The sequence below is a fragment of the Rhamphochromis longiceps genome, linkage group LG13, assembly GCF_057381845.1.
Source record: "Rhamphochromis longiceps isolate RC_006_pf linkage group LG13, R_longiceps_female_GT1.1, whole genome shotgun sequence".
Lineage (NCBI taxonomy): Eukaryota > Metazoa > Chordata > Actinopteri > Cichliformes > Cichlidae > Rhamphochromis > Rhamphochromis longiceps.
This window is the reverse complement of record NC_140569.1, coordinates 14,600,673-14,617,762: the sequence shown is the minus strand read 5'-3', so window position 1 is coordinate 14,617,762 and position 17,090 is coordinate 14,600,673. Positions and strand designations below refer to the sequence as shown.

The following is a 17,090-nucleotide window of genomic DNA, read 5'->3' as shown; positions in this document are numbered from 1 at the left end:
GCCTCTCCCGTGGGTTTAGAGTTTTGGCTCCCGGGAAAGATTTCAGTCCTCGGGGAAAGAGGGCTTAGTTTTGCATGTTCCCATCCATCCTGCACGACGCGAAAGGGCCCCTTATCCACCTCTCCTGTGTACTAGGAACACCTCCACTGGTGATCAGCCTTTGCCTGTGTTTGTCTTGTGGAGAAGCAGCAGCACCTTTTCAGGAGTGGGTTTTTTATTCAACAAGAAGTCCTGAAGGTTTTGGATGCGGTGCTTCAGGGATGTGGGCACTTTGAGAGCAGCATCACCCACAAACACAAACAACTGCCATCGATTTTTCTGTGAATAGCACAAAAAAAAAAAGAAAAAGAAAAAAAAACAGAGGAACAATAGCAACACAAAAAAATCTTGTCTATTGAACAATTCACTTTTCCAGTCTGTGGATACCGCTCTAACTAAGTACAGCACTTTGAGAATTGTTCACATCGGACGGACTGAAGAGGGAGGCAAGACCTGTGGACCGGGTTTTCCCTCGCAAGTCTGAATCGGCTCTCGCTACTTATCCCGTGAAAAAAAAAAAACCCTGAAGGATAACACGCTTGGACGTTTATTTGCCTAATTTCGCAGGAGGCTCTTTTTCACGCAAATTGTCCTAAATGTTTGGGATTCAGGAAACTATACCGCGGGGTGGGACGACGATGAAGGAGGAACCGCTGGGTGGACTGAACTCGGTCCGCTCCTGGATGCACACAGCTGGGGTGGTGGATGCAAACACAGCCGCCCAAAGGTACGCATGCCAAAAAGCATCTGATTTTTCTCACGCATTCCCTCCTCATCATATCGACCCCTCAATCCCCTGAATACTCTGTATCAATTACGGTCTCCCAATAAATGCCCCCCCTTCGGCTTTCCCTTCTTTCATTACATCAGATTACCCATTATTGTGACAAATCAAGAAATCTCCCCCGTACTCAAGCGTGCTTCTGCATCTCCAATGTTTCCATCAGCTTCTCCATCATCTAGTATCCCCGGTGTCCGGTGCTTAACCGAGATGGTCTCTTGTTTTCTCCCCGCAGCGGTGTCGGCTTGGCACGGGCACATTATGAAAAGCAGCCCCCTTCCAACCTCAGAAAATCCAATTTTTTCCATTTCGTCCTGGCGCTGTATGACAGACAGGGTCAGCCCGTGGAGATCGAAAGGACAGCTTTTGTGGACTTTGTGGAGAAAGAAAAAGTAAGCGGTGTATTTTAGAATACATGCACCTCTCTACATAATCAGCACATGTATCGAAATTATGTACTCAGAAATGGGCAATGGGTTACTAAGGGGAAGTCACGTGTAATATTGATTTTCTTTAAAAAGAAAAAAAAGGAAAAAAGGAAAAATTCAATTCCTTGATGACAGAGGGTCATTTTAGCATCTAAAGCCGTTTCTCTTCTTTAGCACCAAAACTCTGAATTTATTTTTAAACGCATAGACATGTGGTGGTGATGGGCAGTTGTTTTTCTGATTGCTGATTTTCACAAACTGTTGTTTTCTGCAGGAACCAACCAGTGAAAAAACTAACAATGGGATACATTACAAACTACAGTTATTGTACAGTAACGGTGAGTGAAACTGTCTTTAATATTTTTAAAAACATGTGAAAATCTATCAGTGAGTTTGTCTGTGTGCGTAAAACCACATGTAATAATAATAATAATAATAATAATAATAATAATAATATTATAAAATTATAATCACTATCTGAACTCTTAGATTTTAATGAAAAGTTTTTTTTCTTTTTTCTCTTTTTTTGAGGGTTTTATTATTATTTATTTTCATAAATTCATTACCCACAATTCCTTAAAAATGTAAAAGTGCTCCTCTTTTTCTCTCCCCAGGCGTCAGAACAGAACAGGATCTTTACATACGGTTAATCGATTCCATGACGAAGCAGGTAAGCTGCTGCTGTTACACTTGTTTCTGCGCACAGTGCAAACTCCACGGTTCACAAGTGGGGGAGGAAAAAACATTTAAAAAAAGCCAAACAAAATCTTAACATGGCGTGTAAATCGTCACCCCTGAGATACATAGACACACTTCTCGGTTTTCTAAAAAAAAAAAAAAAAAAAAAATCTGCTTGCAAAATGCAGTTGTGGCACAAAATAAAAATCAAATTACAGATGGAATCAGAAGAGACAGCTTCCATTTTGACTGTTTACGTTTGACCATATCATATTGCAAGACCCTAAAGTCAATTTCTCTTCGCCAGAGTTGAGTCTTTTTTTTTGTAGGTTCAGTTTGTCCAGCATTAAAATTTAAACACTACCTCTGCTCCATATGATCCGATTTGACTTTTCCTGCAAAGAGTCAGAGGTGACGGTCTAAACATTTTTAAAAAAAAAAATTGCTTTAAATGTTATATTTATAAAAATAGACATTTAAAAAATTCTGCTCAGGTGTAAACACGTGAATGGCTTTCATAGCGTAAAAATAAACCCCCAAAAATGCTTATGAGTATTTTTTTTGTTTTTTTTTAGATTACCGAACTTAATTATGATTAGGGAAAATAAAATTAGACGCCACGCTTTCGTCTCTCCATATCGTGTTTTATTATTAAACAGAGGATTTAGCTAGAGCCTCAGCCTCCTGAATAGAGCCGTGAAGCCTGGACCACTGGTCACAGACAACATTCCTGTGCGAATGATCCGAGTCAATGACGCAGAACAAGCAATTTATGGATTTCTGTTTCTACAGCTGCAAATAGCCACATAAATCAAACCAATATAGATAATCGCCTGGTTCCCCCGAAAAAAAGAAGAGAGGGGAGGAAAAAAACCCCACAGCAGGTCAAGTAGGACAGCTTTTAGAAGCGAGAGAGAGTGATGCGACCTGGTTCAGATATGTCACTTTTTCAAAGTCATTCTTTCCTGTTGGCATAAAGAGAGTCAGGGGCAAAAAATACAAATTTCATTCTAGGCAAACAGAACGTAAAAATTAAGTGCAACCTATCAGGTTTTTTTTATTATATATATATATATATATATATATATATATATATATATATATATATATATATATATATATATATGTAGATTTTTTTGGCATTATGTGCAATATTTTCTTTATAATTTGTTGCTTTGCTTTGCATTTACACTCGGTGCCGGTTCAGCGTACGAGGGAGTAAAGTGTCTATCCTTAGAAATGGTAGAAGGAGGGAGGGATCGAGGGAGGGAGAGAAGAGCGGCAGAACTGATAGCTCCACGCCATCTGTTTCAGCCAATGCTCAAAAATTACTCAACCGTACCGCCAGACACCGCTTTTTATCCACAGAAAGATCATTGTTAGCGGCTCAAAATAAACAACAGATTGCCCATTAACACTTTCCCCCAAATATCCCCAGATTATAAGCATATTGATGACACTTCTATTGGATCTCTCCTTATGAAAATCCCTCTGTCTCCCCCCCTCTCTCTCTTCCTCTGTCTGTCTGTGCCACATATTATCCAGATTAATAAAAAATACAGTTTATGATTATTATTAAATATATGGATTGCTACTTTTATTTTTATATAAATTTTTACTATTGCTGCCACAAAAATGTAGAAGCAGTTGATATTTGTGCATTTTTTAATAGTTAAATTTAGACAGTCATTTATGTTTATAGAAATCAGTATAATTTACAGCACAGGGGAATGCTGGGATTATTTGAACCACATTTCCTATTCAGTATTTGGTCTCATCTGTTATATTGTGTTGCTCTAACATCACGTGTGTTCATGCCCTGATTTATTTTGTTAAACAGTAGCCTAATTATTTGCCAGTTCAAGAGTTTTCTTGATGTGTGTGTTGAAAACGACGGCTGTGTTTTCACTTTATTTCCATCTCATTTTGTTTCAAAGGCCATAGTTTATGAGGGTCAAGACAAGAATCCAGAAATGTGCAGAGTTCTTCTTACTCATGAAATTATGTGCAGGTAAGCGTTATTTTCCTGCTCTGTCCATTTTGCAGATTCAAGCAAAAAGTAATTCCCTCCCCTTCAATAAGTTTTGACACTCATGATGTGATGCAGCGAGCCAAAACTGTCCTGTGGTCCTTCAGCAGCCACAGAGCGAGAGAGAGCTGCTGTCATTTCTAACTTTGATATGATGTGATTCAACTTTGATATGAATATGACAGTGAAAATGAATGGTCTTTTCCAGTGAAGGGGAACTGAATGTGTAATAAACACTCAGTGACAAAGTACATAAGTTGTGGTTTTGTTTTTTTTAATCTTTTAGTTTGTTTTTATATTTTAAGAATTATATATCAGCATGCCAGGGACAATGTGTCTTCTGTTATGCATTAATGCTGCATGCTATGCATCTTTTTTTTTTGTACTCAATTCTCAGTTGATCCCACCTGTCAACAATGATCAGCAAGCCTTTTAGTGTCATTTAACCACATAAATCTCCACTCATATTGCGCTGCTATTCAGCGGTGTCATTGATACTAAAAGGAAAAACGCCTTTTGTTGTTATTGTTGAGCTCAGCATGAGCTTTGTGAACATTGAATTCGGATACTGTCGGTTAACCGCTCCTTTGTTGCACCGGTGCATTGTTCAAGTTACTGGTTGAGAGCAAGTGCAGCATGAGAGCTGAGAATGATTTGTCTTTTTCCATGCATAAACTCATCACTCACGCTCAATTTATACAAGCATCCATCACTTATTTGTGACACATTGAATATGGTCGTGCTCGAGAGGTAATATATTTTTTTTTCCAAAGGGAAGTGCATTTTGCTGCTGAATAAAACAACTACTACAACTGCTGCCTATTATCACATAAGAAGATATACATAATGAGAATATTCTTTTGATATATTATCTAATTAAAGCATATTTTATTTTAGCCGTGTAATAAACTAGTTTTTGAATTATATATTTTTTCTCAGTACTTTGCAGCCATAAAACACTTTTTTATTATTGCTTCTAGAAAGTCATGTAAATCAGGGATATTTAAATAGCGTGTGCTTGACTGACAGTAGCTTTGCACAAAATCTTTGTTTTCCCTTTCTGCACCATATGGCATAAATCAATCTTATTCACATATGTTTATATGTTTTCATTTCAAATGGAAGCTGGGATGATGTATTTGTTTATTTTTGCTGTTTTTTTTTATTCCAGTCCCAATCAAAGAAGTGAAAGGCAGCTAGCTATAGGCTTAGGGAGGAGATGGTTGAAACATGTGGTGGAAGATAGATTAGTGCTTTTGAGGCCATAATTGATAAATGCCCCGCAGAAATATTGGTTGAGGGTGGCACCTTGCATCTCCCTCAGAAATAGCAGCTTGGCAATTAGAGGTAAACAAAAGCTGAAGCTGTGAAAAGTGACTCCCCTGCCTCCTGGCCCAATCCCCACTCCCCTCCCCTCCAACACTAAGCCAAACAACACAACATGTTGTTTTCACCATTTTTATCAGCCATCAGCATCAATGGAAAGGATAGATTGAGTGAAGGAAATCTCATGGTAATTTTTACCCCCCATATCAAAAGCACTCAGATACGCGTAATACATGCATGTTTTTTTTTTTTGTGCATTATTTATTTATTTGTATTTATTGTGCAAAGTATCGCTTGCCCTGTAACACACTTTTCTATGTTTTTGTAGCCGATGCTGTGACAAGAAAAGCTGTGGAAACAGGAACGAGACTCCCTCAGACCCAGTGATCATTGACAGGTAGGCCGTGTGCAGCTTTTTCCTTTTCTGTGTTTGCGAACAGGGAATGAGTAAGTGAATGAGTGAGCGTCAGACTGACTAAATGCATGAGTGACTGAGTGGATGAGCAGGCACATGGATGAGCTAGTGAACAAATTAGTCCCCTCCCGCTGTACCAGACGGCCCAGTTGGGCTGACTTGCATCTTACAGCCCACAGTGTGGGAACTGTGGGTGACTCTGTGTGAGTGGCTGAGGGGTGTCTTTCCCAAGTACCTGTGCACTGAGGGGCGGTCACCACCTGGATAGGGTTTGTTCAGTCACAGGTGGTTCAATCACTAGAGGATCATGCTGGGAATACACCTAATTAGCTTAGGCAACTTCGCATTTATTTGGCTGGCTTCCTTTCTTTGTTTATGACAGTGATGCTTACACTGTCAATAGTTGTTTTTCATTGACTGTTTCCTTTGTTCAAGTTAGCTGTGAGCTAGGTGCCATTAAAGCTTTGTTTTAGGAGGGATAAACATTTTATGTCTGCTGTTTTGTTCTGCACCTTCAGGCTAGTTATCTGCCACTTTTATATTACCTTCATCACTTTATAAAGTGGGAGAATAAATGGCCTTCTTCCAGGCGTTGACATTTTCCCTCACACTGTGAAACTATAGGTCTTGGTCAATGTGAATATGTTTAGGTTGGTGGTACGAGGGTGTGCGCGCTTATGTGCTTATGTGTGTTCGGTGGCTATAGAGGTGAGGTAGGGGGTGTAGTTTGAGCGTCGATCTCAATGTAACTCTCACCACGTAGTAGGGAGAGACAGCAATGCTAATGTTTGACTAGCTGGAATCACTGTTTGCTTAGTGGAGAATGCCTGGTATCTGACAGAGGGGACAACTCTCTTATTAGTAATCAAATAGGGCTGAGCAGTTGTTGCTGCCACTCCACTCCAGCGGCTTCTCATGCATCAGGAAGTAGGAGCTGGCTGCCCTGGGAGCCTGGATGGATTACCAGAGCTACTGCTGTCTGAAGTCAAGCTCACAAAGACACACATGTAGATAAACGCAGATGCACACTCAGACAAGGACACAAACGCAGACAGACAGACACCCACACACACGCATGCACATCCTCAAACACACACGCGTGCTGCTTGTATGTCGTTCATGCTGTTGCTGTGGCTGAATGTATCTCAATGCAAGTACAAGAAAACTATTGAGGGTTTTTTTAGGGCATCGTAAGAGTATAGCTTTTTCCTTTTTTTTTCTCGCCGGATTGCAAGGATTTCTTAATTCATTAGTCAGGTGCATTTGTTCCTTACAATAGTGACAGCGATAGTGCAAACATTAACATATAACTTGAGACGTCTACGTCTCCTGATTTCCGCCGCTTTCATGTTTGCTTTGTGCTGCTCTGCTGCCTTTTACTGTTTAGAGTTTCGCACGCCATTGTTCTTCAATCTGCGGGACAAAACATGTAACTTAAGTACAATAAGCAAAATGAATGCATGGAGAATTAAAGTCAAGAAGAGGGGTGGGAAAAAAAGAACAGGGAAGAAAGAAGCGGATGGATATTGTAAGCTCAACTGGCTCAGGGAGGGCTCGGATTTTCATTGTGACGAGTCTGAATAGGAGTAGAGTATCCCTTTCCTTGCACAATGAGCAGCTCTGTTGAAACACAAAAGCATATGTTCCTCATTAGACCCTCCCATTGTCTCCATGTCGTAACTATGAGCCCGTCAGCTCACCCTAACAGACCCACACAGGTTCCCAGTGACTGAAGGAGGCTCGCAGAGAGGGGTGCTTGTGAAAGGTTGCAGGGTTTAGCAAGAGTTACGGACACGGCCAGAGCACACTGTAGGCTTGCTATGTAAGCTTATTTACTGCAATTACTTGACTTTTCCCGCTGTGCATATGGGTAAGCTTTTCTGTTAAAGCTTCCATGTTTTACAGCCATTTCTGTTACATCTGTCATTTTCTCATGCACATCATTACAGGCACCTGTGCTGCGGTCGCTGCTGGCAGAAACTGATTATTTCCAATTGAGTAGAACATAGTTGAGTGACATAAACCTAGAGGAGAGGTTTGATTGTTGAATCAGGCACGTCTCATCTGTCTACAATTACAGTATGAAAACCAGCTAGCACTGCCACATTTCCCAGAGAAACAGTAGCATGGCCGAACCTTAAGAAACAGATTTGGAGTGAATCATTGATGGCGTTCATTCTCTGTAACATTTTCCCAGATGGTAAGAGGGGAAAGCGCACACAGCTAGCTGGCATCTAGCAAGACATTAACTGGCATTCCCATGGATCTGGCATATCCAACGGAGTTTGGGAAACTTATCATTCCAAATGTGTCCTATTTTCCTGCGGTCAAGCCAGACATCTGTTTACCCTATTTTCTCTCAGAGTTTTGATACAGATTTTCACTCAGATTTTTGAAGAAGAAGGATTCTCTTTAAAAAAAAAAAAAAAGTTGGTTAGATATAGGCCCAACAGCTGTCACAAAGTTTCAGCACTGCTTGGTCTTTAAATATTTCAGCACTTACATTTGATGCCCTTGCATAATTCATATTAATTTTTGGATGAAGAAAGGCCCTATTTTTGCTGCATTTGGGTGGGTTTATATGTGCTACTAAAGTTTCAGTGTCTTTTCAGTGTCTTTTGCAAAAGTCAGTTTGTATTTTGCTCTACAAAAAAGTCGATTCACTGTTAAGAGCATGAGCACTCTTTTTCCTTTCTTCAGACATCAAACCAGAAACTAAAAAAAAAAAAAAAAGTAAGTCAGTCCGTGCTTGTTAAATAAAGGAAACAGCCACTAATTGTAGCATTGTTGCTATGATCGCATAGCTGTACACTTTGCTATGTCTCATTTATAAATCCAGCAGTGCTACAGTTGTCACATTTATAAGTTAATGGTCCTTTAAAGTAAGTGGGAGTGTAGGCTGATTTAACTGGTAATTTAAGTCTTTAGAAATATAGTGATGAGGCACCCAATATCTGATTAGATGGTTTTCCCATTTACAGTACACATATAGCCAAACATAACTCAATTTACGGTGACTCCTCTGGTTGGGTATCTGCCTTCACTCTCTTGCATATTGACTTTGTCCTCTCTTGTGTGAAAGATTAGATACATTGTTCCGGCTTACACATGGATTTTGTAATAAGACGGCACATGTTGTTGAAAGAGGAGAGAAAATGACTCATTCTGACTGTCAGGGTTCAAAGGTCACATTTTACACAGGGATCTCGAGCAATTTATGCAAGTAGCATTGAAACAGACAAGCGGCAAATGTGTGTATGAATTTGGATTTTTTTTAAGGTGTGTGAGTTTACGCTGCCATTCACCAACAGATTCTGGACCATATCTAAACATGTCAGCTTCATTTATTCCAGCGGCTACGGCCCTCCCTTTCACTTCCTGTCACAAAGGTCAAAGAGCACTGACCTTTGGAGTGCAGCCCAGCCACTGAATAATTCATGACATTGACTTGTTTTTTCCCCTTATTTTTCCCCTTGTCTCTTTCTTTCTCTCTCTTTTTTTTTTGGTCAGCACACATGGTTGTGCTGTGGGAGGCTTTTATTCATTTAGCTCATTTATAAAGGCCTCACCGCACCTGTTCGTGTGTTAATGCAATTAAATTTTTGCCTAATGTAGATTTTGCTTAGCTTTCTGTTATGTCCCTCATTAGTGAGCCTGTATTTTCTAAATGACTTTGCGTTATCGTTCATTTGTGGAACACCTACGAGGTCATTTCCCAGAGTGCACTTGACTTGTTGTCAAGTTGTTTACCAGAAACAAAAGACCGCAGCCTTAGAACGTCTCGCATGTGGTTCCCTCGGCCTTCTAAGAAACAAATCGGAAAATTTGTGCGCTCCCATCTGGTTTGTGCAAAACCGTGATTACCTCCAAAAGCTGAACAAATGCCAGTATTTATAAGGTCAGCCCTTTATGTGGAAATGTGATGTAAATGAGAATCAGCGAAAGGGGACATTAAACAAAATTAAATTCATTGTCTCCTTTAATGTCATTTACATTTTTGGCTAAGCCCTGGACTGTCAAAGAGGATTTCTAAAACCATTTTAATTGCACATCAGCATTGGAAAAGAGGGTGTGTTTTCACTGAGCGGCTGACTTGATAACCTGCAAAGAGAAGTCTGTTTATGAAGTGCCTAAATGACATGTTTTCACTGCATCTGCAGAGGGGCAATTAAGATGGCACTCGGTAGGTAGTGTTAATCTAACACCATCCCACCATCCATAATGAAAATGATGCAGTGGATAGGGTCACTGTTGTTTTGATTTAGAGTTGATTGCTGCAGGTGTTACTTTTATTTCTCTTTTTAACATTATACCACTGAGCTGTGGGATCTTTAGATTTTACAGTGAGTCATTTAAAGCTGTTAACATGTATAGGAAATGCTCTGTTATTATATTTACACACGCATGCAAACACCTGCAAATGTCTTATTATTTGCGGCTTAATAAAATATCCATCTTGCTGTTGGATTTATGGCTGTGTTTGGTGTAATTCGTGTGACAGATGTGAGTTTTTCACGCCCATTGAGAAATGGGAGAATAAACTGGCCACCCCTGCCTAAGTCGACGTGATGTTTGAGTGAAGCCTGTCTCCTCCCGAGCCAGAGTAGGAAGAGCAGGAAGTGTTGAGAGTGAAAGCTGTACTTGGCAGCCCTCCTTTGGCTTGCACTTGCCGAGAAATGAAACCCAGACCCTCTCTGCAGCCCCAGAGCCAGAACCTCCTTCCCAGTGCTCCAACATCCAGGATTGGGTAATACTGTTCACTAAGCAAAACATTACCTCAAATTATACTCGCCCTGTTTTCTATTCCCTCCTCCCTCATGTCGGTTTTATCGCAGTTTGTAAATGTCAAGACACGTACAAAGACGCACAGTATAAATGATATTTTCCAAATTATGCTCACATGTTTGGGTTCACATGAGTGGCGGCTGAATGTAACGTGGTGCCTGACGTTCCCGAGGGAGACCCACCTCACTAGGGTAGGATTCCCCAGTGGCATCAGCTAATGGCAAGACTTGACAACAGCAGAGAAGCCGGGGGTGTTGTGTTTTACTAGCGCTGAGCAGGGGTGATGACTTTAACATGTGTGCAGAGAAAGACGGAGATGTTTGTGTGGCGTGTGTGCATGTGTTTTGTGTGTGTACCTGCATCTCTGAGTGTCTGCACACACTCGCGTGTGTGTGTGTGTGTGTGTGTGCTGTGCTAAAGAGAGAGGTGTGCAGTACGAAAGTGGCGCGGGCCAACAGAGCGACGGATTCGGCTCCAGCTTGACGGCAGTGAAAGACGAAACATGGTTCCACATGTGTTGAGAAAGAGCAGTCCATCTGTCCATTGAGACAACCCCTCCCCCCCTCCAACCCCACCCCCCTTCTCTTTCCCTCTTTCCTTCTCTTCCTCTCTCCTTCTCTAGCTGCCCGAACCACCCACCCCCTCCACTTTTTACTCCCCTGGTTCACTGCTGACAGAAACAAGGCCAGAGCTGGGGTGATGGGATGAATGCTGGGCCAAGAGCAACACTGGACCTTGTATACACACAGTTACACACAGTTACACACACACACACACACACACACACACACACACACACACACACACACACACACACACACACACACACACAAGCCGAAGAGGAGTAAGAAAAGGTTATCAAAGATTTTATATTTATTTATTCACTTGTTTTTTTGTTTTTTTTTGGTGTATGTCTTTATATGTTGTTAAAGTTTGCCATCTTTATTCGCCGACTTGTTTTTCCATAGTTTTCATGTCCAGCTGCGGAGCGATCATTTATTTTGATATTATGAGCGAAAACACTCTATCGAGATTTATTCACTGTTCCCCGACACACTGCTGCAATAAGCCACCGTGGTGAAAATCCTACATTATTGAAATTAAATCTGAGGTAAATAAAACATGCCACTCTTTCTCAAATATTTAGCAGCTCTCCTTTATAATTAAACTTTGTAGCTGTTGTGATGATGTTGTTTGGTTCCTTAAAGCATTAATGACGCAAGATCTTTGTCGAACAGCTCCCGATTCTGTGAATCACATTTAGGTCACTCAGACCTATGTGTGTGTGTTTTTTTTTCTTTTTCCTTTTTTGTGCTATTTTTTCAGTTGAAAAAGAGTCTCCTTTCTTTCTCTTGGCATGTTCTTACTCCCATTCAATCCTTATTAGGTTTCCCCTAATTGTCAAACAAACTGTTGGGTCAACCTCAGTCGTATCTGGCCGTAAAACAGCACATTAGGCCCTGGTGAGGGATATATGTGGTATTTCATCGGAGACGGAGTAATGCTGGGGTTTTATGGTTAAGTACCAGTTCACGCCCACGCCATTTGTTTCGCATTAGAGTGGAGGTTTTGTAAATCAGATCAATATGTTCGCTGAGATGTGATTCCATGTTGGGATCTCCCGAGTCGTTCTTTCCTCAAGTATTTTTCTTAGGGGACTGGTTGTCGATGCACACTCCTCTGCTCCCCCTCCCTGCCCATCCTTCCTTTTTTCCCTACCTCTGTCAGTCCCTCCCTCCACCACCGCCGCAATCTTTTTCCATTTTCTGAATGTAGCAATTTGTAGTGTGACACAGGCTAGATTAGGATGGGAAGCAGTCTGAAGATTTCATCGGACATGGTCCTGCTCCCGCTGGTGTGAGGTCACAGGACAAAGATGGGGGGAATTCAGGGATAGGGTCATCAGTTACCTCGGGGAAACGAGCTGGTCTGCTGGCTGCTCTGTTGGCCCCAGGGGTGCCTGGGATGTATCGGAGGAGAAGCCCCAGAGAAAGAACCCTGAACCAGTGTCATTTATTAAAAGTGACAAGTTATTTCTAACTATAGCTCTGTTTTTATTGTTTTACAATGCTGTCATTTGGAACAGTGCCTCTCTGTTCAGGAATCACAAACAAGTGATGAATGAACCAGGTGACCAGCTTTTTTACCATACACACATGCTCGATGCTCCTCTGCAACACACGCGCGCTGTTAAATGATATTTTGTGTCTCATTTCTGTGGTAAATTAAACAAATGTGCAGGTTTAATAAAGATCGACCCCGTGATAAGTGTACTAAAAACATTTCACCATGCACCAGATTTTCCTGCAGGACATTTGTTCAGTAAATTAATAACAGCTTACAGTATGCATCTCAGCTTGACCTCTGCATAATCAGTACCAGGAGTTCTGCAGAATATGACCACACTGTGGTGTGTGTGTGTGCACAGAGAGTAGATATTCAGCTTTTACTGTTTCAGTTGTTTTTCTATTCTGGGTTTTATTTATAAAAATCATAAAGTTCACAGTAATAATGGCATATTTTTTTAGTGTTTGACCAAAGCTCTTCATTGAGGGTCACTGAGGTACTCTGCTCCCCATCTTTTTTTTTACTGCCTGCCCCAACTGCGTTAATGATATATGACAGAAATTTCCTTGTGCTGGTTCAGTGGCAAGAAAGGTCCTGGCTAGTCTATATCAATCCATCTGACTTATGTTCCCATGTCTTGAATTACCGCTTGATGGAAACCTGCTGTGGGCTTCTCTTGCCAATTGAAATCAGATCTCCTCCACAGCCTGGTGTGATATTGATCCATATTCAACACCCAGGCTGCAGATCGATCAGTATTGATTTACAATAAAAAACACTCCTCTGCTTGTTCAGCACTGCGATCGATACTTTAAAGGGGGGGAAAAAAATTTAAAAAGAAGAAAAACAGGGCTGTTCTTTCTACCATGCAGCGACCAGCTGGAATATATTAAAAAATATATATGAAGAGATGTTTCATTTCATTAGAGGAGTGCGAGTTTAAGTGACCAAACCTTGACCACGCCAGCAACCGGCAACCACGTCTGCAGTGAACAATGATCCTCTCCTGCTCATGTGAGACAAACCAATAAAAATGGTTTAACAGGATGACACTTCTATAAGGACTCATTTATTGAAGGAGGTGTGTCTGTTTCTGAATTAGTGGCACATCTGCACTGCAGTGGGGAGTGCTAAAACTGTCATATCAAATCTTTCAGAAAATTGAAATGGAATGCTAAAAGTGGTGGATCGCTTGAGCTTGATTTCAGCGTGTTAACACGATGACATGATTTCCTGCGGTTTGATATTAATTCATGTCTCATTCTCTATCCCACCCGCACACACACGCTGGGCCCCTGCCTTCCACACGGTCATCATTAGGACCCAATACAACACCGAACACACTGGAACAGACTAACAGGACCTATTGAGCTCCATCCAGATCCACTTTCCTCCCTGTCACATCTTAGTCCTAATCTCTCGGACTTCCTCTTCTCTGCCAAATAACTGTTCCCATCCAGCAGGTCCCAGCTTTGGCCCGGGCTGCCAACATCTGAAAGTTATTATCCCCAATCTCTGACATCCAGGAGTTTACAGTTATATAATGATGGGGAAAACCACATGTCCCCAGAGGCAGAGAACATTTTTGAGATGCCTCCCCATCTGTTTTGGGGGAGCTGCCCATTTTGGGCCAAACTCAGAATGGCAAGCAGGCAGATATTTTTTGTAATCTTTTATTTTCGACCACTGGAACAGGCCAGTCTGGGAGTCATTATATGGGGTGATAAAGCAAATCCAATTGGGTCAGGTTCCCCTCCACACAGTGCTGGTGGCACCAGCTCTCCCTGCCTCACTGCTCGTCTGACTGTGTAAGTGGTGGTTGTTTGTTTGTCCTAGGGAGGCTGGGCTGGGGACTAATGCAAGCCCCGGGGCCAGCCAGGTCGGAGGCGACGGTAAACCCGAGCTGCCTGGTGCAGCAGTGCTCCCTCGCTGCTGGCTCGGCCTTGTTTGGACTGCAGCTCCGGTTTGCTTTCTTAGAGGGAAGTTGAGCCTCCGTAATCACTGAACCTTTCGCTCGGGTGGGGAGTGTAGCTGAGACCAGAGGGAGCGATGACATAGGTCCACAGAGGCCCGGCCTGGTCCACCCCTGCTGCTCTTAGCATATTTATTTTCTCTTCTCATTGTATGGTTTAAGTCACACATATTATGTTCGGACTTTATGCACGTGCATAGGCACTCAGATGGGATAAGGTGCATAGTGCAAAGCTGTAGGCTTTGTTTTTACTAATAATGCCAGGGATTAGTGACTTGCTGACCTCAGTGTAATCTTTATTAGTCTATTAACCGCATAGTCTAGCTATGAAGCCTGATTGGAGAAGAGCCGTACTGACATACAGCTCAGGCTAGCAAGAATCACCTGCTATTCTTAAGTTGACACTATTTTAGATTATAGCTACATAAATGTATGTGTCTGCTAAAGTGTTTCAAAATTTTACAGATTTAGATCATTTAAGACCTCCACACTGCCCCCTGGGCACCCCTCAAAAATGTTTTATTCAGCATCACCACTCTGTTCTGTTTTGTTACGTTATTGAAATGGGTTGTCGAGTCGAATAGAGTCAACCTGGTGCGCCAATCTCATTGTAGCCAGTGGAGAGTGAAAGCCATCTCTGCAGCGTAGGCTCACCAGAACACACACAGAGATTGGACAAGGGGGGCAGCGAGAGCGAGAGTGCGTCCTCCAGATGGAGATCCCAGATATGGGGGAAAATGTCCGGGCCATTTTCCAGGGTTTCCATAATGGGAATCTACCCCTTGCTTGGTTATTAAGTTGTGCACACAAGGCGGAGAGAGATGGAGAGGAGAGGAGATAAGGGCAGGCGAGACGAGAGATGGACAACCTGCGTGCCGTCACCTCTCTATTGTAAGTGTCAAGCAGACCCTGTTGGAGAAATCGCAGGTCATGTGGACAGATGATTGTCAAAGCTCCACGTTGATATAAAGCTTTGCGATTTTCTTTGAGCAGCTAAGGTGCATTAGATTTGTTTTTGTTTTTTGGGGGGGGAGAGGGAGAAAGTATGAGGTTCAGGTCAGGAAGGTCAGATCTGGGGGTCAAAGGGTCACAGCCTGTTTGGTACCTGAGTAACCTCACATGGCTAAGCCATTTCTCAAGCTCCCTGAAATGATGGCGGGGTGCAGAGAGGAGGGGTAAGTTGAAGGGGTGGGCAGGAGAGTGATCTATCAGCGGCAGCAGGAGACATGCAGACAGCATGGCAGCTACTGCAGCTAAACAGAGTGAGACAGATAGGCAGAAGTCTCTCATACGTAACACCAGGAGCTTTAAGAAGACAGCACTGAGTGTTATGGATGCTTGACATTGACCTCTTATACACAGAGTGTGTATTTATCAAGGTTGTAGGACAACGGTGTATTTGTTTGTAAATTATTTAGTTCACTGGGTGAAATGCTGTTTTCCTCACATAAAACTTGCCACTTTTGTAAGATAAGAACAATCGGTTTCTAGCCTCCCTTTTGTGCTTCTTGTCAACCTTTTTTTCTACAAGGCTTAGAATTTAGGTGATCATATTTTGAACACTGTCACTTCTATCAAGTCAAATCTACTTTAAAAAGAGGGGAGGAGAAAAAAAAAAGCTCTGAAGCTTACATTTTTCTCGAAGAGAAATATTTGTGTACAGATAGGCCTGTCATTCTGTGAAACAGCATTCATGATTCTTTTATTGGTGCTCAGCCATCACCCCCTCTCTTCCTCAGTGGAAAAAAGGCTAGTCTACAAAGTGGCTTTTTGTCGTTTGAGAGAAGTAAACTTCATCAGGTCGACGGCGAGGTGTGCTTCACATGTCACTCAGTCGATCTCCCTCCTAATGAAATGCTGCATACAGATTTCTGCCTGCGGGCTCAGGGGGATAAGACCGTGGTAACAGAATGAAACAAACCCCTTCCCATTCCCTTCACTCACACACAAACACAGACACACATGCAAAACACACATCCACAAACACACATTCATGCCGTCGTATACACACACACACACTCTTGCTGGAGAGCATCCATGTGAGGAGATCCAAATCTGCAATTTATTCAAATATTGATATTTCTACTTGTCAGGAGAAAGGTGCCTTGAAATTTCCTCTGAGTACTCCTGTCAAAAAAATAGCAGGAAATATGTCAGATAATTCATAAATGGAGTTCAGCGCTGCAAAGTCAGTTGGGAACAGCAAAATATATATATGCTTGTCAATGAAGAATAGGAGCAATATTACAGAGCCTGCTGCTCATTCTTCCATCATGTCAAGCAAACAGCTTTTGCAGGCCCAAGTGTATGTTTCACAGTCTGTGTGTGTATTTGTGTATATGCATGTATATTTGTATATGTCCTCGTGTACGTACATGTGTATGTATATTTATGCATGTGAATATGTTTGTGCTTAGGCTGTGTTGTGACTCCCACTTAGATCTGTTTGTTATCTTTTTCCATCAAGACACTCCATTTCCCGCCCTGATGCAGCCAATGGGAATATGTCCTTTTTTTTCTCTCGCAGAGGTCCGTAACCGGACGCTGGCCTCCATGTGGTTTGAATTAGG

The 17,090-nt window shown here is 41.9% G+C and overlaps 1 protein-coding gene across 8 annotated transcripts in view; it reads left to right on the top strand.

Moving 5' to 3' along the window:
• Positions 1–38: 38 nt before the first annotated feature.
• The window catches only part of LOC146655507 (transcription factor COE3), a 66,869-nt gene continuing 49,817 nt past the window's right edge, over positions 39–17,090 (top strand). For all 8 annotated transcript variants that reach the window (XM_085427896.1, XM_085427893.1, XM_085427895.1 and 5 more), the window contains exons 1-6: positions 39–766; positions 1,056–1,212; positions 1,523–1,586; positions 1,863–1,918; positions 3,864–3,937; positions 5,610–5,678. In XM_085427896.1, coding sequence (XP_085284022.1) covers positions 636–766; positions 1,056–1,212; positions 1,523–1,586; positions 1,863–1,918; positions 3,864–3,937; positions 5,610–5,678 — 551 coding nt within the window. In that variant the 5' untranslated portion in view covers positions 39–635. The remainder of the gene's footprint in view (positions 767–1,055; positions 1,213–1,522; positions 1,587–1,862; positions 1,919–3,863; positions 3,938–5,609; positions 5,679–17,090) is intronic.